The sequence below is a fragment of the Pungitius pungitius genome, chromosome 14 (genome assembly GCF_949316345.1).
Source record: "Pungitius pungitius chromosome 14, fPunPun2.1, whole genome shotgun sequence".
Classification (NCBI taxonomy): Eukaryota; Metazoa; Chordata; class Actinopteri; order Perciformes; family Gasterosteidae; genus Pungitius; species Pungitius pungitius.
Window position 1 is genome coordinate 3944682 of NC_084913.1, and position 23833 is coordinate 3968514.

Sequence of the window (23833 nt, forward strand, 5' to 3'; positions counted from 1 at the left end):
CACCCACACCGATAAATCACCTGTCTGCACAGAATAATGAGGACAAGGGGGGGTGTCAAAGTTCGCTTCCATGTATGTGGCGCTGGGCCGAGCACCACGCAATCTCTCTCCAGGCTTTAACGCACCGCAATACATTTGGTTTGTAAATGGATTTTTAGAGCCATACATCCACCCTTACACGATGACGAAGTTTAACACGTCACGTACGTACGTTCCTCTTCTCAAGCGCGTTCCGAAGCCCCCCGGAGGCTTCAAAAAATAAATAGAAAGCAGCCTTTGCTGGTTTAACACACGGCCTCACTGTCACTTTCTCTCAGCCGGCCATGATATTGGAAATGATTCAGCCTGGTAGGCCCGGGGTGTTACTCCCTCTTTTGCGGGGAGTCGCATTCAAAGGGAAGTAAATTAGCTGTCACCAAGGCTTGGTTTTGGGAGCCGTGCCTCAGAGACAATCCTTTTTTTCCACCGGGGGGTCCCTGCTCACTGCCGAGTTAATGCAAGGCAACAAGTCATTGTAGCTGCGAGAAATAAAGAAGCACATCTATATATATATACATATATATCTATATAATATATGAGTCAATTGGCTTTCTCTACCCCAAGGATGGATTAGCAGCAAAGAAATGCACATACTGGCGGAAGAAAAACCGACGGATTGCGTCCTCCGTCGGCAGACAGCTGCCCTCCTCATTATCTGCAGGCCAACACCATGCGAGTGGAGCTGGACTCATACCGGCAGCAAACGTCCAAAGGGGGACAGGACGGACTCCCGGTCTCCAAACAACGGGACGACACAGCCGCTCCTATAAAAGGTAGCCGCCTCAATAATTCACCAGTGTACTAATCAAATAAGTGATGGCGCTGCTTGAATATATCTCTGAACCTGCTTCTTATGAGGCTGAGCTATTCACGCGTCTTCAAACTTACAAGAGGTTAGTGTTTTTTTTTTCTTTTAAGTTGTGAAAGTGAAGAACATCATCCCTTTTTTTTGGCTCTTTAATTTGATTAATGTTTACCAGGTAAAACGCAGATTAGAGTGCAACATTTATAGAACAAGTCCCAGAGAGTCTGAAAAAACTCAATACAAGGCAAAAAGCACCACACTGAATAAAAAGCATGAAGCTTTAGTGCCCCCCAGTGGTGAAACTGAGTACAGCTGCAACTGATTTTTTATATATAATACAGTATTTTATTATCACAATAAAACAACAATGCTGAGAAAAGTAATAAGCCTGAACTTAATTAAGATGACCGTGGTATGCTTTGTATTTACAGCACATTCCACGCATTACAAACCCATCTGTAGCTTGACTCACAGTTTAACACAACAATCAGGTGACACGGCTGGCACAACGACAACAAATGCAAATCAATATGATGCAAAGTAACACACGCACACAAGCATAAATACTTCACGAAAGTACCAATGTGCTGTACAAAATGTCCATTTCTGTCACTCCCGACATGACTGTTGTAGTGTTAAATACAATAAATATGAACAGAAGCACCGACTACATCTCGTGCATCGACATGAACAGGGACTATGATGCAGAGCAACATTAGCTCTGCACTTATGACGCCTCCAACCTTCATCCTGCTGCTTCAATCAGTGGCCACTCGTGTGTCATAATTATGATGATGATAATAATAATAATCATGTTGCAATTGGGATAAACACATTAAAAGTCTGTTTTTTTTCTCCAGAATTTCCATTTCATGTTTAATATAAATATCTAGTCTCATGCCCTATTTTTAACTCTTAAATCCTCCTTCACCGCAACATTTTTCCGTGTTCAGCGTTAACAGAGCGAACTCTCTTTCTAGCTCTTAAAAAAAAAAAGAGATTAATGCTCATCGCAACACTTTCCATTCTTTTGCAAACGAGTCGAGTCTGATGCTCCCTTGAAGCCTCGTTAAAGATAACACATTGTTATTGTGTTTTTCGGCACTATGGACTGTCGCTGGTTCCAAAACAAATCGATGCTCCTCGAGAAGGTTCTCGACCTCCTTATTGGTGACGTAACGATCGGCTTCCCTCGTTTGACTAGCTTTAAAACACCTCCACATCCTACTTCACAAGACCTGTAGCTTTCACTGTTTATCACCAGTAACTTTACGGCTGCGCTGCCACCAGGGGGCAGCGGCGCTCTCCCCAGTTGCGTCTAGGAGGAGGAGTCCTCCTCCTCCTCCTCTTCCTCCTCCTCCGCCGGGTGGAGAGCGTGCCTCTTGAGCAGGGTCCTTAGTATCTCCACCTCCCTCTCTGCCTCCCTCAGCTTCCTACGTAGAGTCCCGTTGGCTTCCTGCAGCCTCTCGTTGTCCTGCGGGCGAAAGACACAGAAGAACGCCGTCTGTAGCACCGGGCCTCTGTCGGGGGGGGGGGGGGGGGCAGAACCGAACTCGAAAGGTCCGGGTCACTCACCGACTCCAGGCACTCGCAGGTGGGTTCGCTGTCCTCGCGCAGAAGCTCTCTGGGCTTCTTCGTCGCGACCGACGCTCGGTTTTCCCACTTGGCGCAGTGTCGCTGCTTCCTCTGGGGCACCGGGCTGGGGCACGGGGCGGGGGGGGCCGTGGCCGGGACCAGCAGAGGGGGCCGGCGGCGGTCGCCGGCGGGGGACGGGTGGGGTCCCTCCGTCTGGGTGGCGCTGTGGACCTGGCGAGGCCTCGGGCGGGAGGGGGCGGGGGACTCGGGGCTGGCGTCCCCGCCGCCGTCCGGCGGGTACGGGAAAGGACATTCTTCTGAACCTGGAGACGGGGGGGGGGGAAACCAAGATGGTCATCGTGTCACATCCCACATCTTCACCAGCTCTGCGAGGAGACCGAGCTCATGAGATGCGATCGATCGGCAGGGGGGGGGGGGGGCACAAGACAAAATGACTCGATACCAGTATCTCAGTATGAAAACACATGAGCAGAGAAAACAATATGCCCAAATAGCACGTCACAAAGACTCATTTGAAGACGGGTGCCCACGTTTAAAAAAAAAAAAAAAAAAAAAAAAAATGTGTCTCGATCGTCACAAAGTAAAATCGAAAGTTGTTCTGCTCTGTCGCAAAGGTGGGAGGCGTTGGGTGTTACTGTAAGTGAAACGGTTCCCCCCGGTGACAGCCGGAGGGAAATCACCCCCTCCCCCCCCCCGGCAACAGACTGGAGTCAAATCATCAGCAGTCAGACTGGTATTGTTGTCTCTCTTTGGGCAATAATTACAGGAAACAACGTGACGAGGTGACGAAGATGGGCCACCAGGTGCCACCTGCGTGATCTCATGGAATCGTCCTTCGTGGTTTCAGACTAGGGTCCGCGGGGGGGGGGGGGGGGGGGGGGGGACTTGTGTTAAAATGGTGAAACATCTGTCGTGACTGGGTGATGAGAATGACAAACCCACCCTCCGGGGCGCCCGCGGTCGCCGGGGCGGAGCCGGGCGTCGGGCTGTCGATGGTCACCTTGGCGTTCTTCTTGCACTCGAACGCCACCTGCTCCTTGCACAGCTTGTGGCAGTTCATCCCGCAGTCTGAGCGCGAGAGAGAGAGAGAGGGAGGAGAGGGAGAGAGAGAGAGAGAGAGAGAGAGAGAGAGGGAGAGAGAGAGAATAGCTCTCACATTTATTGAGGGACGTGGGGGGTGGGAGGGGAGGGGGGGGGGGGGGGGGAACTGTGGTTGTGGCTGCAGATTTTCTTTTCTTTTTCTGTTTTTTTTTTTCGCTCTCATGTGCTGCAAGGCTTTGTGCAACACAGAAAACCCACACTTCACGTCACCTGCTCGCCTCCCGGGCAGCGTGCGCACCTCACTCGCAACGCCGACCTTCTCTGGGCTCAGCGACGTTATGTAACCAGTTACCTTTGCATTTGTAGCCTTGCTTGATGACGCCCCACAACTGTGAGGGAACAATAAGAAGACTTAACATCACTGTGACACAAGCAAGGCTAAAAAACACAATCCCATAGCGGAAAGATGGCCGAAGAGTTTTTCGGGGACTTACGAAGCCGGAGCAGTTGTCGCAGAAAGTCGGTTTCATGTAAGTCGTCTCCTGGAAGTTGTGGACGAAGCCGAGGCCCAGTTTGGAGCAGATGACGCTCGCCCGCATGAAGTAAGCCGTGATCTCCGCTCTGCTGATCAGGCCCTCCCTGGACAACCAACACGACACGCAGTTTAACTTCAACAAAAGGGGGGGGGGGGCGCCGCCTCAACCTCACACCTCGATTGTCTGACGCCGTTCTCTCTCCGCCACGCGCTAAGCTACTTGTTATTGTGTCATTTGTAAAAACATAACAATCAACTAGGAGGGTTTGTGTGTTTAGGACCAATTGAGGGATCATGGGATCGTCTGTGTACCTTGGAGATGACAAATAAAAATAAAAAATAAAATAAAAAAAGAGACAGATTATTTAGCGGTGGGTCTTGTGGTAAGTTCTGCAGCTCTTTAGGGTTTCCTGTTGCTGCACTCGTCACTACGAGCGCCCGCCTTTTTCTTCCCCTCCTATGGAGTCCTGAATGAGCTTGGCGTGTTCGTGCGTGTGTGCGCGTGTGCGTGCGTGTGCGAACTCACTTCTCTTTGTCCATGACACAGAAGGAGAACGGGAAGCTAGCGGCGATTTTCTCAAACTCCTCCTGAGAGATGAAGCCGTTCTCGTCGTGGTCGTAGTTCTTAAACACCGACTGCGAAGGACACAGAGAGAGGGGGAGGTGGAGGGGGTGGAGGGGGGGGGGCAAACACGGTTGTTGCTGGAAATGGCCCCGCATCCAGTGGCGAGGGTAAAACTATTGCGTGAGTGTGTTTAAATGGCCGCAGGGGAAGCACTCACATCCACCATCCTCTGCACATGTTTGCTGATGGTTCGGGGGTCCGGTTTGGGGGCCGCTCCTCGGGCCCAGTCCACCACCACTGAGGGTCTGGAGGGGGTGGCTGGCTGATGGGAGATAAATCAGTCGTTGAAATGAAACTGGCCTGCAGTACGCAGAATAACATGAAGTGAAGTATGAATCCGAGCCACACATTAAATCAACGGATGTCCTTTAGAAGCAGAAGCGCAAAATACCCTTTAAATAAAAAAATCATCCTAATTCTTTGAAGGACCTTCATGTATTTGGCCATTTAGTAATCTATTTGCTTTTGTGTGGAATGAAAATATTGTTAGGATCCATAAGTATGTAGCTGTAGCCAACAGCCGCGCTTAGCTTAGCATAGCATAAAGAATGAACATTGGCATGTTGAAGTTGTAAACTTAGAATTTTGCACAGAATACAAATATTACATCATCAATGTTGTGTGTTAATGTATTTGTTGGTCATTAGAGGAGCTTTGAATAGAGCCAGACAGTTTAAAGTGTGTATCCTATGTATCCTAAGCTAAGCTAAGCAGCAGGTGCTGCTTAGCTTAGCTTAGGATACATAGGATACAAAAGTTAAAGCAATATCAATCAAACTGCAATGTGCTCCCCAAAACTGTTCCTTTGTGCATTCATCCCAATTTGGTTTTAAATGAATTTGTGGCTATCTGCTTCTCAAGCTAACCGGTGACACATGGGAGGCCTGCTTCTGTCACTCACAAGGGCTTTACAGTTCTTGGGTTCTCTGGTGTAAGACAGTTCGTAGATCTCGTCCTCGGTGTAGTAAAGGTCCAAGGACAGCTGCGGGAGGGGGGGGGGGGGGGGGGGGGGGGGCGAGAGAACACACAACACCAAAATCAAAATCAGGGGGGGGCTCTCGGCAGCTCTGGCTCTTTGTCCTCGAAGCGTGTTTTTATCAGATCTCCTCGCGGACGTTCTGCGGTTCAAGCGCACACAGATGGAGCGACAGTACAGCAATCTGAACTCTCTCTCTCTCTTGCATTCACACTCTGTTCGTCACCCACACACACTCATAGACTCTCATCACCCCCCCCCCCCCCCCCACACACACACACACACGCTGCAAGGCACTCATTTGCATCTGTGCTCGGTGAATCACGCCAGTAACAATTGGAATGCGAGTTGCAGGGCGCCGCTACCGTCAGCAGGTGGACCAGGTCCTTGTTGGCGTCCAGCCGCGGAGGCACCAGCTGGAGCTGGATCAGCTCATTGATGTGGCTGTACAGCGCCTGGAGCTTCTGGACGTTCACCTTGCCGTCCTCCACGTAGTCCGACATGGCCTCGTTGACCGAAATCAGATCTTTGAGGTGAACGCCCAGGATGGGGATTTTGAAGCCCGTGCACCTGCCGTAGGCCTGTCTATAGTTGTCATAGTTCCGGCAGGACGACAGCAGGTCCGTCATCTCGTTCAGTACCTGGGGAGTGGATAGATTTGCTTTTTTTTGTGAGGACGCCTCGGCTCTAAACGGGGAATTTGGACGCCGTGGCGGTTCGGGGGACGTGATTTACCTTGGTGACCTCGCTGGGGACGTGCGAGGTGGTGTCCTTCAGTCTGGAGATGGAGCTGTGACAAAGCCCTCCCACCACCGCCATTAGTGTGTTGTAATTGTGCATGAGATGGAGATTCTGGCGGACGCACACAGAAAGAAGCACAGGCAGGTAGCCCCTGGTTATGTAAATCACAACCCCGTAGTTACATAAGCCACTTAAATTGTTGGGTTTTTCTCTGATATCTCACTCTTTTTTTTTTTTTTTTTTTGAAAGTGCCTTTTACATCTCTTTTTTTCCCCCTTACAGCTTCTCTAAATTGGTGCTGTCACCGGAGAGCGTTATGGTGTGAAATTCGTTCCCACACCCATGGTTTTGAGGTCGTCAGCAGCAGAGCGACGCATTAGTGTAACGGTGCAAAAGGTTGTCCCGAGTGTGCGAGCCTGCCCCCCCCTCCCCCCCCCCCCCCGCCGCCGCCGGCGCACTGTTTCTCAGCAGTCCTCAGGCTGCTTCGCATGGGAGTGGTTTTAGAGGCACGCTTTGCACTCAGCGGAGTCATTTCGGTCTTTTCACATCCTCCTCTGTGTCTAAGTGTGTTCCACTTCACAACCCCATTTGCATGCATTCAGTTAATCATTTTTCTATTGGAACAAAAATCTTAGGACACGCTTAAAAGCCTTCGGTGGAGCTGTTGATCATCATTACCAGCTCTCGGTGAATAAGCATTACGCAAGTGCCAATTATACAACGGCATCTTTATTGCCGTTCATAGTGCAACAACAACAACAATAAACAATAGGAAGTAGAATCAAGCAATCAGGAATTGTGTGAGATAGAAGTACGTTTTCCTGCTAAAACCAGGAAGCGAACGAGAGGGGGCGTCGCGAGGGCTCGATTCAACCACTACCTTTGCGACGTGGATGAACTTGGTGAAGACCTCAGCTCTCAGCTGAGCCGTGGGCCTGCTCAGCACCATCAGCTGGACCCACTGGGAGATTCCGTTGCACAGGGCGATGGAGCGCTCCATCACGGGGATGTCCTTCATGCAGCAGCTCCTAATGTAATTCTGATAGTCTACAAACTGACAGAGAGGAGAGAGGAGCATGAAGTGGTGCACGCCGGGGGGGGGGGGGCAGGGGTACTGGGGGGGGGAGGGGGGGGCATTTCCTGTGGTGGGGGAAATGCCTTCTGGTTTTCAGTGCGTAGAGATAACGGTCGGATGAAGAAATGTTGTGTTTCAGCGCGCATTCTCACCGAGATCCGGCAGAAGGACTTGAATTCCAGGAAGGTGAGATGCTCGGCCAGCTCGATGGGCTCAAGGTGGTCGAAAAGCAGAGAGACCTTCCTTTTCTTGCTGCTGTTGGCTTTAATCTTCTGGCTGGCCTTCCACGACCAGTCGCGTTCGCTTCTAGAGCAAACCATCGCCAACACAGCAACAACGCTCACAATCAGCAGAGGTTAACCAGTGACACAACCTCAGGAGTTGAAAAAGGTCCACCAATTTCTTATTATTTTAAAGTCTAGTCAAACTCTTCCAATGTTACATTTTAGGAAGCCACATATGATATGGTATTATACATTATTAAACGATTGTTAATTGAATTATTTCATATTAAAGACGTCGTCCCCTGGCTCTGGGATATACGTGATCGACATGTACATGATCCTAAAGATCAACTAAGAAAAACAATGGAAAAATGAGTAGAAGCTGCAAGTGCACACACATGGAACAGCCAAATGTGATGTGCCCCGTCAAACCGCGTGGAAGTCTGACCAAGCCGCCGAGTGTCTCTCGGCGGGCCAGCTGGTCAGAGACTAACACTTACATCCACTTGGTCTCGAGGAGGGAGCAAAGATGCTCCTGTCCCTGCTCCCGGATCAGCTCGCGAAACTGGTCCAGGCTGTCTGACAAGCTGTGGTGCAACCGGAACATCATCCAAAATTCCTGGATCCAGTGCCTGCAGATCAAAGACGAGGCCGTGAGACGCAGGACAAGCAGGCGGGGTGGGGGGTGGGGGGTGGGGGGGGGGGCGGCACAGCGCGACACTGACCTGATGAGGTAGCATATCCTCTGGCACTCAGTTGGCTGCTCATTGTCCAGCGCTTGTTGGAATGTAAGGACCTTGGTTAAGGAAGACTTGTCGTGAAGTCCATTTGGAGCCGACAATCAGAGAAATGGATCCTCGACTGCAGAGTTTATTTTGCACAAACAACTCATTAATAAAAACGACATCAAAGTGGCATTTGGTGGAGTGGGAGGAGGCGACTGCATGAGGGAAAAACTCCTGATGAGCATCACCCAATGAGTCACTGTGGCCCACAGAAGTCAGTGAATAACAAAAAGCACAAAGAGAACACGCGACCGATGCCGTCGCACACTGCGGCGCAGCCGCTGGTCGAGGCGCGCTGTTTTAGTGGCCTTGACTGCGACGACGTTATCCGGGCCTACGGGATTATCATCTGGCACGGTGACCTCCGGCTTCCATTCTGCACCCGTAGACCGCAAAAGCAGCCTCTTTTAAAAAAAAAAAAAAACATACTGTATTTATTCAAAGCAACTCCGTGCGTACAGACTGACACTGTAGCTCTCGACTGTCAGAGAATCTGCTTCGAGTGATTCACATTAAAAAAAAGAAGAAAAAAAAAAAAAAGGCTAATTGCGTCACGGGAGCAGAAGATGGGCCCACGCCATCCCCGGGCCAGACTGCGACGAAGGCTGTCGGCGGCCCCTTGGGTGTCTTCCCTCAGCCCTTACCCACACGCAAAATGCTTTTCATGCATCCTTTTGGGTCTTTGGCTCAGGCCGAGAGGGTTAAAAATAGCAGAGGGGGGCAATTGCTGTGACGTGGGCTCGTGTGAACTGGGGCGGGGGGGTGGGGGGCGGGCTCTTTAAGCAGCAGAGGTTATGCATAGTTGAAGAGGACCTTCGGCGTGAAGGAGGCAGAGGTAATTAACACCCGAAACCCCCGAGGCCGGTGGGCTCCTGCGAGTGGCACAGTGATGTCACGGCCACTTCCTGAACGAGAGTGTCGCTCGCAGGCCTCTGCTCAAGCCACAACACCACCACCAGAAACAAATGAATGACAATCAGACATTTTTTTTTTTTTTAAAGAAAGACAGGGGACCCGGAAAAGGCGACGGCCGTGGACTCATTTCGCTGTCGTTGAATGCACGGGACGAAGCGCCCTGAGCTGCAGGCCGCCGCATGGCCGAGTGCGAGCAAGTGATTGCCGGTTGCCGTTGACAACCAACGCAAAAGCAGCACTCAGCGGAGAGCCGGGGGGGGGGGGGGGGGGAAACCGACCCGACGGAGTTCCATTCGGCGCCGGCGGTTGGCCGAGGCGCTTGTGTTTGGGACGCTACGGGCTTCGCGTGTGTCGGTGCGCGTGAAGGATATCGAGCGGTGAGCTTGCCCAGCAGCTCGCAGGAGGAGATGTGGATGCGGTGCATGGTCAGGGTGACGTTCAACAGGTGGCCGCTCCCGCACACGGCGCCGTCCGAGTCTGCAAGACAAAATGTACACGACTTTGATGGAGTCAACGTTCTCCTTGTGTGCTGCAGAGCAAAAGGAAAAACAACAATGTCATCCCCTTGAAATAAAAGGTTGAATCAGAGGTGATACGCGAGGTTTTCCCTCGCTTAGGTAGCATCTCAACTCGTCTTTGCAGCTTTCACAGAGTTTTAATCAGCAGTCAACTGAATTGTTCTTTAATTTGGTACCATTCAACTGAGGATTTAATGCGGGAACATCTCACCCAGCGTGCTGTGGCTCAATGGTGTGTGGTTTAGGCTTTGGACAACGTTTGAGGTCCAGGGCAGATAATAAGAAAAATGCAATAACAAGAAAAATCGAATACTACTAAGAGAAAAACTTGGGAGACGCCATCTCACGAAGCAAAACGCAGCATTTGGTCACAGCATCCAGATTTGCCTCTTCCTCTGATTGTGTGAACCTCTGCGGCTTGCGAGTCTCACTACCTTCTCTGCTTCCCCTTTCCTTGTGTATATCTCACTTCCTCCCATTGTGGCCAGACCACCTTTTCTTATCTCGGTGGTCCGATGCTCGGCTACAGCTGACACCTTGAGGCCGGGTTAGACGTGGTAAAGAAACCACGTTAGCAATTGAGCCTAAATGCGAAAGAAAAAGAAAAAAAGGCACTTTGTCCTGCCCACTTAAGTGTAGCAACACACCACTTATCGTAAAAAAAATTGGCAACGGACTTTGAGCTGCACCTTGACAATACGATCTATTCATCACGGTGCATTTTAGGCTTCCACGAAACTGTAGAGGAGGGAAAAAAAAAAACATTGTTTTTGAAACCGTGTAAGTTCTCCCTCCGTTTCCCTCCAGGATCTCGACACCACCAAGGACACCGGGGGGGGGGGGGGCGTCTGTGGACCCGCTTTTTAAAACCGCATCACCTTGGAAATACCTCGGACGCCATGGCAACGTGTTTTTCTAATCTTTGTTATCTGTAAGCGACTCACCACTCCAGCTGCCCGCTGACTAATTCCGGCCCTCGTATCCGCGCACAGGGGTGTGTTTGTGTGTTTGTGACACGCAGCCGCTTAAGGGCCACTGAATTACAAGCCGACAACAACACAGCGGCACGAGGAGAAGACTCGTTGCTGGGTTTTTTTTTTTTAATTAACGCTGTAAAACATACGGCCACGCCTTTTCGTCTTCTCCCCACATTTGTGACGAACCCAGGTACTTAAAGGTGGTCGTCTCGGGTCTCCGGTGACCTCGCTGGTTACAGGCGTCAGGTGTGAATCAGCCAAAAGCCAGTGCTTTGTGGCACGTGCACAACAGGAAGCCATGACTCTCCTTCAAGTAAACAGTTGCTCCATCGGGTTTTTTTTCACAACTTTTCCAACCGCTAACCCTCCCTGTGCAGGGTTAATTGCAGGAGGAAATCCCTTCTCTGCTGTCTGTTCCTGGCTGGGAAAATAAAATTGAGGAAAAAAAAAAAAAAGAGCGAGGCGCTCGCTGCAGGGTGATAAACACGCGGCGCCCGGCTCCCTCCTAAGGTTATCTCACACGTCCATCAGTCTCTCTCTCTCTCTCTCTCTCTCTCTCTCTCGTTTTGACAGAGCCTTTCAGGCGGGATGGTTTCCTTTGTTTTTTACCAAATCACATTTGGTTATTTCTCTGTATTCTCAAACAAACAGCTCCCAAATGATCAGGACTGGCCCGTTGCTTTGAAAAAGCCGGAGTGGGCCTTTTTTTTGTAGTTGTTCCAGATCAAACGTGCATATGTATAGAAGAGAGTGCGAAAAGGAGTCAGCAAAGAAAAAATCTAAAAGGATAAGGATAAACAACTGAAACAGTAAAGAAATGGACATGATGGTTGGAATAGAGTAATCTCTACCTGCGTTACGTTGATATCACTCTTATCCCTGTATATTCAACTTTTCAAATCAATCAAATTCTTTCTAAAACACAATGGCCAATGTTATGAAAACAAATACACATTTCTTTTTCAGAAATAGTTGAATAATAATAAAATGCTTAAAAACCTCGTGCTTTGGCCCTCCAGGTGGTACGAATGTGAACCTTGACAATTGTTAAAACACAAACTACTACATCTAATGAATCGTTCAATGCCGTTCAATTTAAAATCACTTCAAGTGAACACATTTGGTTAATTGATAAGAGGAGTTGATGGGAGAGTTCATGGTTAGAGGTGTTGGGCTTTCTATACAACAGACAGAAAGAACACTTTATTCATTATATCTAACATGAATACAATTTGAGTGTAAAATGAAATGCGATGTTCACATGAATTCGGTTAACATTGCAGTGTGGTTCGAGGGAGAGAGAGAGATGTGAGTGATGATCTCCACAGCTATTGATCCCCACCTCACACTGCTCCGCGTTTCAAAGGCCGGTCGGCCTCTGAGGACGCTGCGAGGGGAGCTGACCTTTGGGGTCGGCCAGGCTTGAAGCTGCCATCAGGTAATCCTTCAAATAGCTCTTACGTGAACTCTCCCATTTCAAAAGGTGGCAGGAGTAAAGGCGTGAGGGGGGGGAGCGGGGGGGGGGGGGGTTTGCCTGTGATGTAGGCCAGGAGCTGCGAGACAACGTTCTGGTTTTATTTTAAGGAAAACCGCGAGAGGCGAGAGGCCGTCTTGGAACTCACATCTTCTGATCGTTCCGGAGAACCGCCGCACAATACAGGGCTCCAGAACTCTTTCTCTTCTGATTCATTCAGCCACCCCTCCCTTTTTTTTTGCAAGTCTGAAAACGAGCAGCAGGCTGTCATTACTGGCCCGCTCTCACCCTCTCCGGCAGACAAACGCAGTTATGGGGATGTCATTTCATGTGCGGCCCATTGTAAACGCCTCTCTCCGTTGCTCTCGCTCCGTTTGTGTAACCAGGCAACGCCGATTTTGAAAAGCTCGTCTGTGCGGAGACACAATCACCATAACTCTGGGAAGCACTCCTGACAACTTCACGAAAGCCAATGATCACTGGCTGATTAATCCGGCTGCGGCCCACTCGCTGCTCGTTTTCACTTAGATAAAATGGTACGTCTCGCAAACAGTTTTCAATATTCGAAATGGACACATTCATTAGTAAATTAGGATACACGTGGTCAGCTACTGATGTTTTTAAATCGCACGAGGCGAGGGGGAAAAAAAATAGTAAATCGGACTGGCAAGCATCCATGGCACAGATTTCAGCTTCAAAACATTAAACCCCAAATTAAAAACAAAAAAAACGAGTTCAACTGTGTTGACAAAATTTCCCTTTCAAAAGACGACTGCATTTTTTTAAAGGCCTGCCTGAACTTGTTGGAGGTTTGCAGCCAAATGCCAGGAAGGAAGGTGGGGGGGGAAACGTCTGGGGAACAACAGCATGCGATCACTCCTCGTCCTCGTGGACACGGCGTCACCTCCTCGTCTTCTCAATCGCAGACAAAAGCACGGCACGAAAGTCCAAACTCGAGTCTCACGCGGGCCGCGAATCACACACATACATACATACACACATACATACATACAGGGCACTGATAACTCACCAAAGCACTGCAGACAGGCCCGGATGAGGTCCTCCCAGCTCCCCCCTTTGGTGAGGGGACCCAGGGACGTCATGGCCTTCGCCGTGGCGCTCGGGGCCGGGACGGGCCTGTGGAACCTGTGGGGTCGGCCCGGAGGAGAAACTCTAGACCTGGAGCTGCATCCTGGAGACGCTCTCCTGGAGGAACATCAACACAAGAAGAGTGAGGGGGGGGGGAGGAGGAGGAGGAGGAGGAGGAGGAGGAGGGTGGGGGGGGGAGGATCTGCTGCAATGAATGTCTCCTCGCGCGTTTCGAACCATAACCGCATGAGACCACGGAAGGTGAACACACGAAGCCATCCGCGCAATTGTCGAAACGCGAAATCGGAGCCATTGTTTGAATTTAGGAACCTCGGTGGAATTCAGCTATTCATTGTTCTCATTTCCTTCCTTTCAACTTGGGGAAATACCGGTTGATTGCGGACGTCCAGTTCAACCTGTAGAATGGCCAGTCAACAAGGAGGAATTTGAAAACGCATGAACGGGAGACATGTGCATTTGGAGAGCAGCAGGTCGGATATGAGCTGTGCGTAAAGTCACTGTTGAAAACAACATACGTTCCACGGAGAACTCCGATAACTGATGAAGTCAAGTTACTTACTTATCCCCCCACCCCCCTCACACACACACACACACACACACACACACACACAAATAAAATAACACTTACGCATCGTCCTTGCCCTTCTCGTCGTGTGTTGTACTTTCGTTTGTCTTTTTCTCTCCTGATTGACAGCCCATGGCGAGGTACTGGGCGACGAGCGGCTGAACTAGGCTGTCCATCTGTGTCCTCCTCGATGGGAGCATGGCATCGCTCAGCTCAGCTCGGCTCGGCTCGGCTCGGCTCGGCGCGCCTCCGCGCGCTCTCGGCAGCGTTGTGCCGACTCGTCGATGCACGCGACACGATGAAGTCACCCAGCCCGCCTGTGAGTGGGCGGCCGTGGTGTCCCGGAGCTGTCACTCACGCAGTGGGCTCCGGCGTGCGCGGTTCTTCTTTATTTTAACAACTTTAATTTAGATTTCGTTTTAAATGCAGCTTAAATAAAAAAAAATAAAAAATAAAGAAACAGGCTTCCTGTCTCCACGCTTATGGATTTAATTTCTCCGGGTTTATGCCGTCCAAGTTACACTCACATCCATTAAAAAAAACACCCCATATCTAGTCCACGTCTCTGTGGGGACATGAGTGCGTTCGGGGGAGTGTCCGGGGTGTGATCCCTGTGGGAGTTTACAAAAAGCTTTTTATTTGTTCAGTGTGCCGAACAGGAACAGGGTGGACCTTCCTCTGGAGATAACAGGGGCTTCTTTTGGGTGGTCGGTGGTGCCGGGACGGGGTTTCCTGCTTCAAGGAGAGTCTCACGACGCGTCTCTGGGTGTGGAAGAGAACTTTATAATAAGTGATTCATTTATACCGACGAATGGCAACGGTGAGTCTGTTGACGTTTTATGGCTGAAGTGAAGGGTCATTAAACGTATCACACACATATCACACATTAAAAATAGCTTTGGAGCCTTTTCTCTTGAATTTAAGAGAGACGCTGCATATAGGACAACATCATTATCAGTCTGTGATCAAACCTAAGACAGCTCTGCCTCCTGCACCCCCCCCCCCCCCCCCCCCCCCCCCCCCGGAGAGAGTCGTGCCTCCCTGCGCCATGAGAACCTGTGTATCAGCAGCTGGCTACTACTGATAAGATAGCTTGTCTGCACTCTGTGTGGGAGCCATTGAGGCCTTAAGCCTGCCCTCGAAACTACATCTCATGACATAAATACAATAAACATGCCCAAACAATCGACACATTTTGTATGATTTGTCATGAGCGATGATTTGTCATGACTATTTGACTTTCATCGCACTGATTCTGACATCGTATGATGGACTCGGGTGGACAATATTCCTTGTACTCTAATAACCACACGTTTAAAACATTAAAACATTAATATTAACAACAATTAATAATTAATAAAATGCATTTAGTGTTCACCAGGACACAGCTATGATTTTGAAGCTATGTAATCAACAAAGAAATGATAATCGTGTAAAAACGCAGTAATTTTGAAACTGTAATCAATAGAATAATACCAATGTACAGCTATGATTCAACCGAAACCGAAATGCATGCATGTACAGTAATACTTGATAGCGCCACAACTGGTATTGACTGAGAGACATTCGAAATTCGAGTTACATTGAACTCACCAGGAGACCACTCCCAGGGGGCGTGGACACCAACTTTCACACCTTTACTGACCTGTACAAATACCTGTAGGCAGAGATTCATTGATAGAAGCTAAAGACAGGCGCTGTGGCCTGTCGATGGCAGAGACCAGCTCAGCTGAAATGTTCTTCTTTAGCACAGCACCCGTTCATTTTATTAAATACTTTTGATTTTAACTTTTCAATAAGATGTCTTCTGTCCGTCCGGACTTTCTTCATTTTTAGAACATAACATGGTCTTAACCTCCTAACATTTGCTTTCATTTCAAAATAATCTGCATGCAGCAACTTCAAATTATCTTTATTTACATTTTCCAATGGAAGGTAAAATATAATTTGTTTCTTTTTCTGCACACTGCGACATTTACAGCTGTTTGTTGCACCGGTCTGAGGTGGTTATTTATGTCTTTAATGTGTGAGTTAAAGAGAGATCTTTTTAGAATATATTCAACGTTTTGGGTGACACTGTGCTTCTCTAAGGATGTGACATAATGGTCCAACACAGACAACTGGAAAATTGTCCTTTGCACATTCTTTTGTCATGTGGATTGAGGGTGAGGTTTTGTTAGTGTTTTAGTAGCTCTTTGGCTGTGACCACCACCTGGTGGATGCTATCACACCTCTTGAGTGACTGACCCCCCCGAGTTAGTAATATAGATAGATCATTGAGAAGTTAATGTTTGAATATTTAATTTACTGTCAGCTTATGGGGATTACAGACTTCACACAGAACATCATTTTGGAAAACTGGAATCATATCCGAGCAGAAACTCTCAGATAAACAAAATGGCCTCAAATAATCATTCTTGCTTTTGTCCATTAGTAGGAAAAGTAAATACCTATGTTTGGATCCTCAAGAATATGTACCCAAATATATACACAGCCTCCCGCGTGGTGTTGAAGCACCTTCTTTATTACACATTAAACACCCGTAATGCTTTTTTGTGCTAATAAGAAGTAGCATTACCTACACGATGTAACGCTATGTCGTTGGTTCAGGAGGAAGTTAACGAGACGGCCTTGAACGCAACATTGACCTTCCACGGTAAATTAACGGTCGGATTCCGCGATGAACCAATAAAGAAGAAGAACGCAAACGTCAAAAATGCGCGTGGCTTACGTCACGCTAGCCCCCTGAGCTAACTAACGCCAACTGACAAGTTGTTAGCCTAGCCGCTAGCTAGCCGCTGGGACGATTGGGGAAACATCGACAGGCGGCTGTGCCCGTTGAGGTCGAGACTAACACGCCCTCATGGACCCGGACTACGCCAAGTTGCTGCATTTCTTCAAGGGGAAGCGCGTCAAACTGACCCTGAAGTCTTCCTCGTACGTCGGCGTCGTCCAACGGATCAATCTCAACAAAACGCTGGTTTTGGCGGACGGTACGAAAAGTGCCCGTCGCGTATTTAGCATTAGCATCGTTGCTATTGGCACTCCATTGTGAAATTCCGCATAATAATTGTTTTCAGCCTGAATGCGACAGGGTTAAAAGGCTTTATGAGGTAACGTCGGCAGTTAACGTAACTTAACTTGTTTTGTTTTTTTGTTCCAGTTGTTAGTAATGGCTCGCAGATTACTGGGTCCAAACTGTTCTTTGGTCATGAGATCCTCAATGGTAAGTTCACTCAAGTGATAACATTAATGTATATGACATAATGATTAACAACAACAAAACGTGTTGACGTCTTACTTGTCCTTTTTTTTGTTGTTGCATGATTTAATTTGAATTAAGTGGAGTTTCCCAATGAAGCAAACACTGATAGTGGGTAAATAATCAACAAACAATGTTGTCATTTATTTTTTTGACGTCACAATCAGACCTGGATATTTACCTGTGACGTGTTTGTGTCGTACAGAAATATTGAAGAGCATTTGAATGTGGAAACGTTTCAGCCACACATGAAGACGATCTCATTCGGTGGGTAAACTCATTTAAAATGCCACCATACCTTCATTTTAAAATTCATGTCCTCCAAACAGAAACTTTTTTCTTTCTCTTTTTAGATGGCGATGAAGAACACGTAAACTTCATCGTCATCGATGAGTTTCACGAGAAGTTTGGGTCTGCTGTAAGTCGAGTTTTACTTTTTGTTTTCTGTCTAACCACTTAAGTTACTGAATGCTTTTCAGGATACAAATCCATGTGGCCGTTATGTCAAATCTCGTCATCAGGTGATGCACATCAAGGGGCAGCACGTGATCGGTGTGGGCGCTGATGGAGTCGAGATGTTTAACAGACTGTGCTGGCTGCAGGTAAGAAGTTCTGCATTTTTGCCCCCTTTTGGGTTTTTCCCCTTCTGTTCCACGCTCCTGTTTATTCCTTCATCGCAAGAATGACAGAAGTAGAAATGAATTTAAACTGATCTGCATTCATCTAGATTGCCACTAAAAAGAAGGTTTACTTGTTTGATATCCTGGTACTTGGAGATCGGGCCTTTAAGAACGGTCTTTCTATGATCCTGGAAAATACGCGCATACTAAAGGTTAGTATCGTAAAAAATATACCAGCAATCCTGCTCACTGTTATGATTGTTACCGAAATATCTATGGTGATTGTACATGTTGTTTAGGTCATCCATGACTGCAGAGCCATTGCTGGATGTCTGAGTGCTCAGTTTGGAGTAAAGCTTTCCAACGTCTTTGATACGCAGGTAAATGTGCCTGAATTTCCGGTGGGTAATGTTCTCTCATGCATGTTTATAGCTAAGCTTATTCTGCCCTTCCCTTTTTACGTGTTCAGGTTGCAGATGTCATGGGCTTCTCCTCTGAGACAGGAGGTCTTCTGCCCAACAGGGTCAGTACTCTGCAGGAGGTGGTTAGTCTCCATCTGAAGGTGCCCTCCTCTCAACTCTCATCCCTTCAGATCAAGTCCCAGCTCAACAAGGCACAGTACAGTCTCATCAAGATGGTTTTATTTGCCGCACAGTTGCATGTGTGTGTGCAGGAATCGTGTGTGTGTGTGTGTCTTTACAGGAAGAAAGGGAGTTGTTGTACAAGCGGCCCTGTCCTATACCCCTGCTTAAGGTGATGGCTCTGTCGGTGATCCACCTCCTCCCTCTCAGACTGGTGCTGCTGGATACTCTTATGATTGACTACGTGGCCCTGGTGGATTCATACCTCAAGAGCAGCTTCTATGAACCTGATGAATTGCCGCGGCATGTCGGCATGGTGGGTGATTCACAAATGACCACATTTCCAAGGTGTTTAGTTTGCAAAATGTAACATTGGTGGATAGATCAATTAATCAGGGCATTAAATATTATTTTCATTTTGGAAGTTTACTCTCGCTAGCCATTGTGTACACTCTTTGTATCTAACAGACTTTCCAAGTAGCTGTTTAACTGGCTCACTGTTACACGGGTCCGCTTCTGGTTTTTTCAACCCAATGGGTTGTTGAACCAATGTGTTTCTTTTGTGAACGGCATTCACAATTCACAGCGCAGGCTTTTTGCATTTCCGTACAGGTAAGGCTGGGCAATAATTGATCTTGTGGGGGGGGGGAAAAACCTGAAAGCAACAACGGTAACCCTATATTAGCATTTCAAGATCAAGGTACTTGTTTAAAATAATACACGAGGCCTGTGTATTTTAATTGTGTTAGAAAGTGATCTCTTCATAGCCAGAATTGAACGGAGCAATGGCGGCAACCAATAGTTATTATTATTATTCAAACAGGGCCATGGAGAACTGGTCCATCCTTTGAACGCTGTACCTGTTTCCATCCTCAGGAGAGCGTGTTCGAGCTGCTGAGAGAGCTCCGACAGCTGGGGCAAATGCGACAGGAGCGGGCCGCCGACCACTACGCTGTCACAGAGCACGGTCTGCTGGACCGCTTCAGCCCCCGCTCTCCGTCTCCATCCCAGAGTCCACCCGCTGAGGGCAACGTGGACCCTCCGTCGAGCCCTCCGAGAGCCGGCGACGGGTTTTCCGTGGACGTGGACCGGCCTGCAGTCCCACTCGATTCATCAGAGCTCAGGAAACGCTCTGCCGCAAGCGCTCCCGCGTCTCCCGCTGCAGGCAGAGGGAGCACAGAGGTACTGATGGACACAACGGGTGGAGGAAGTGCCTCTGGGGGGACGCCTGCGTCATGGGGCTTCGGAAGAGGGTTCCTTCTCCCGGTGTCACAAGATGAGAAACCCACCCAGAGAATGGGGGCCGTAACAAATCCTGGTAGGATGGGGCAGCTCCTTTTGGCCACAACAAGTGATGCAGGAGCCTGGCCGCAGCGCGACTGACCTGCCAAAGGAGCAGAGTCCCTCTCATCTTCACATCTACAGTCTCTAAGGCCTTTGAGATATTTAAGGATGTGTAATAAGCGCACGGTATTACAGATGGTATATTGTTTATTACTAAAAGTGTCCAGCAGATGGCAGTACACGTTGTGTTTTGTGCTGAGCTTTGTTTAAAACCCAGCAGTGGTGTCTGATATTTTTTTTTTCTTTCTAAATTTTCCTCCTGCCACACTATAACTAATAAAAATCTTAAAGCAAAAAAGAGTTTGGGCCTTGTTTGCCAGTTCCCTTAAATGTTTCTGTGTTAATGACTAAACATGTTCCTTTTACTTGAGTTGTATTTGTGTGATTTGCCCCTAAACCCTTGTTTAATTTTATTATGATTGACCGCCTGTTTAAATGTAACATCTAGATACTCTGGCTCCACATTTTCAGTAGAACGTAGCGTGCTAAGCGTGATGTGTTCCCAGCACAGCTTGGCAACTGTTTAAAAAAACAAACAGCGGCTGACATTGATGGATCTGCTCTTAATCGAGCAAAGACATTGCTAGCTGAGGTTTCTTTTGATTACAAATGACCAAAGAAAACCATTAGACCTGACCCCGCGCCGCGTGTGACACCGACCCTCGTTGCTGCTCTTCACAGGTGGCCAACACCTGTCCTATAACAGCAGATCTTATCCCTTCAATTCGCACACTCTGCACAACCTCATTTTGCCAGAACCCCCAAATCGGGCATGGACACAACAGCAGGGTGTTGCTGTAGCACCAATGAAGGGCAGGGGGGGGGGGGGGGGGGGGCATGTTAATCACTTCTTATTGCTATGGTTTTCTCCATCCAGAGGCTTGGGCCCTTTCCAGAGTTCCCTAATTGAAAGCGTGAAATGGATGAAGTAGGATTTTAATTAACTGGGAGGCAGCCTCTCATAAAGCCCCGCGTCTCTCTTAGCAACCGGCTCCTCCTCAGCCCCAGTTCCACCGGAGCCGGACGGATCTGCCCAGGCGCCGCCTTTTTGAAAAGCTGTTGTTGCCTCGACCTGCAAACGCGGCGGGTTCAGCGCGGAACAAAAGGGTCCAACGCACCATCCGAGAGCGGGTTCTTATCCTTCAGCTGCTGCACTCAGGCCTGAGTCTTTCGTCGTGCATGGTCACCGAATTTGAGGTCGTTTTATATATCTGCGTCACTCGACTGCCATTGTGTGTGTGTGTGTGAGGGGGAGGGGGGGGGTCCTCTGTGGAGGGACCAGCTCTTGTCATTGAGAACCAGATTGGAGCTCTTATTTTAGAGGACCTTGCATTTCCTCTCCGTCACAATAATGCCTTATGTGCAGCACTTCCTGTTTCTCAGGCCTGGGAGGAAGGAACAGGGCGCTTGTCACACAGTAGTCACCGCTTCCTCCCCCTCCTCCCTCCCACAACACCCCCTCTCCCCTCCCCCTCCCCCTCCCTGCTCACAAACTTCAGACAGTGTTGTGTCCTTCGGAGGGGAAAGATGACTGCACCTTCAGCATCACAGCAGGATGCTGCCGAGCTATTTTTAGCCCCGGGTCGGAAAGGTAGCGCACAGACATAAACACAAACTTTAGGATGTCCAGCTGTGTTGATTTAGCATCCGAAAATGGTGGATCAACCGTGTGAGGCCGATTATTGTTTTGACTGAACTGTGGGAACCTGCAGCGCAGGCTGTTTGCTGAAGGTGAAATGGAAATGAACCCCCCCCCCCCCCCCTCACTTTGAAATATTCTGTAGGTATCAAGTATTCTCAAACGTATGGACATTTTGCATCATTTCCGGCGTTATTTCTGTACCGTCGTACAACAATGGTACACCTTGGCCTACCAGACACGTGCGCCTTACTCATTTTTATTGTTTTTTTATTGTTTGTTTTTTTACAACCTTGTGACAGCACCCAAAACAAAGGCGTTGTGTCGCCTTATTTACTCTCCATCACACTGCTGCCACGCCGCAGGGGCTCCGGTTACCGACAACCTCCGAGCAAAGGGGCACCCAGAGCGAGCCTAAGGCACCATCACTGTCAAATTCTAAGAAAATATAAGGTTTTAAGTTTTGTTCATTTTATTTCACAGCATCTGGTTAAATGGGTTTTCAAATGCTTAAATGACGCTGCTCCACTACCGCTCTGCAAAATAATAACAAGACAGCAAAGTACTAGATCTGCTCGATCAGCTTCAAAAGGCAATTGTGAAATCCATTTCCGTAGAACAACGTCTGCCCAGGCGGCCGTTTCAGTGAAAGGGGCAAAATTATGGAATTCCCTGCCGTTTGGCATTTAAGTCCCTTAAATGTATCCCGACATTAGCCACCTCTAAAACCCCCCCCCCCCCACCAAACTGTGGTTAATTCAGGGAAGTTGTTCTCATATTTAGTCTATACACTATCCTCTCTGTGTATAATTATAGACCTCATCTATCTTCTCCCATTGTTTCCCATTTTTATCAAAAAGCCCTACTAGGGACAAACACTATAATACTCACGTCAGATGACTGTTAAAGTTTTATCTGTGTTATTTGTATCTGTCCCTATCTAAATAAACTTAATAATAATAGTGATTTATAAATGTTGGGGTTGTCATGTGCCACGCGGACGTTCCCTCTGCCAATCACCAGCCTCGGTTCACAGCAGAGTTGCTGTAGGCGGGCGGACTGGGGCCACAAGCGACCTCTTTCATTTTGGCTCGTCGGTAAAAAAAAAAAAGAACTTCCAGCATCTGCGTGTGGCTCAGGAGACGCGGGGGGGCCGGGGGGGGGGGGGGATGGGGGGGGGGCTGATCGGTGGTGTTCTCCATTGACCGTCCAACAAATTAGATGTGTGTCAACAAAATAATCTTGATTTCATTATTCATACAACCACATGTAATCCCTTTGTGTCCCTGAGCCGGGGGGGGGGGGGGGTTATAATCAGATATCAGGTTCCACTACGACACCGAACTAAAACCGTGCAGCCAATCTTCCATCTGTTAGGAAAAACCTATTGAGTCCTGCACCTCCCCCACCTCCAACAAACAGCACCCCCCCCCCCCCCCCTCCCTCTCTCACATTACAAAATGACCTTTTTTTAACTCCCCCCCCCCCCCCCAGTTCATATTCAATAGGGAGAATTAATATTTAACGTGAGAAAGGCCGATCTATCCAGATGGCTGCTCAAGTACGGCAACAATGAGGAGGACGAGGAGCAGCATCAATATTTCAGCCGGCCGTCCTTTCGGCGCGTGTGTCCCTGCAGCCGGGACGACCCCGAGGACATGCACGCATTCAGGACCCTCGCAACGAGCAGCCTCGCTGTGACCTTTTCGGGTGGGGACGGGCGCGGCTCCGGGAGGGGAGGGGAGGGGAGGGGAGGGGTGACGGGGTAAGGGCGCAGGGGAGAATGCGTTGGAGATGCGAGGAGAGCAGGCCTTAAGAGCGCATCCCTTCAGCTGGTCTCGCACTACGCTGTCGTTGCTTCAGACGAGCTTAGCGGCTTGATTTGACGGATGGAATCGACACCCTCAAACCTCAAATCTTTCCCCCCCCCCCAGCACCCTCAAACACAGGCACAGGTACAGCATGCTAATTAGCACGCTAATTAGCACGCCGAGGCAGAGAGCTGAGGGAATCAGGCTGAACGTCAGCATCTCAGTTTGTCTGAGAGAGACAAAAAAAAAATAGAGGTTGAATCGTATTGTTTCTGTTGAGGTGTAAATTGTTGTTGAAAAGGTGTTCAGTGCTGCAAATATCTAAACTTTGAACTCCAAATATATCTCTGATTATTTTACCGCATCAAACAAAAACTGATTATTATTATTAACAGATCCTTTTGCATCGCTGGCTTTGAGAGATGTTCAGGCTTTGCTTGATTTAAAAAGATCACTGCAGGTAAACAAGGAAAACTCTGGTTATTAGAACATTGGCAACGGCCTCGGCTACAAATGTCTTTGATTAAAAAAGATGGGAGGGGGGGGGGGTGTAGCTTTTGGCGAGTTCGTCATAA

At 48.6% G+C, this 23833-nt stretch overlaps 2 protein-coding genes across 3 annotated transcripts; one reads left to right on the forward strand and one right to left on the reverse strand.

The window, feature by feature from the left end:
* Window positions 1-964: 964 nt before the first annotated feature.
* On the reverse strand, window positions 965-14612 carry LOC119228156 (RAS guanyl-releasing protein 1-like). 2 transcript variants are annotated; one of them, XM_062557241.1, is made up of 17 exons: window positions 14065-14611; window positions 13357-13532; window positions 9727-9834; window positions 8383-8443; window positions 8158-8289; window positions 7586-7739; window positions 7239-7412; window positions 6353-6469; window positions 5983-6258; window positions 5543-5623; window positions 4799-4903; window positions 4543-4652; window positions 3976-4120; window positions 3834-3870; window positions 3383-3508; window positions 2420-2742; window positions 965-2318 (listed from the first exon to the last, which is right to left on the reverse strand). In XM_062557241.1, the coding sequence occupies exons 1-17, from the start codon at window positions 14199-14201 to the stop codon at window positions 2163-2165; spliced, it is 2418 nt and encodes an 805-aa protein (XP_062413225.1). In that variant the 5' UTR covers window positions 14202-14611; the 3' UTR covers window positions 965-2162. The 2 variants fall into 2 exon arrangements, with proteins under 2 accessions (XP_062413225.1, XP_062413224.1); XM_062557240.1 differs by having other exon boundaries at window positions 3834-4120; window positions 14065-14612.
* A 454-nt stretch (window positions 14613-15066) lies between these two features.
* On the forward strand, window positions 15067-20442 carry exd1 (exonuclease 3'-5' domain containing 1). The gene is given in 12 exon segments (XM_062557242.1): window positions 15067-16994; window positions 17165-17227; window positions 17345-17378; window positions 17469-17530; window positions 17617-17681; window positions 17785-17865; window positions 17991-18095; window positions 18183-18263; window positions 18353-18496; window positions 18586-18780; window positions 19341-19808; window positions 19810-20442. Coding segments are annotated over 12 exon segments (1515 nt in total). The 5' UTR covers window positions 15067-16864; the 3' UTR covers window positions 19897-20442.
* The last annotated feature ends 3391 nt before the right edge of the window (window positions 20443-23833 follow it).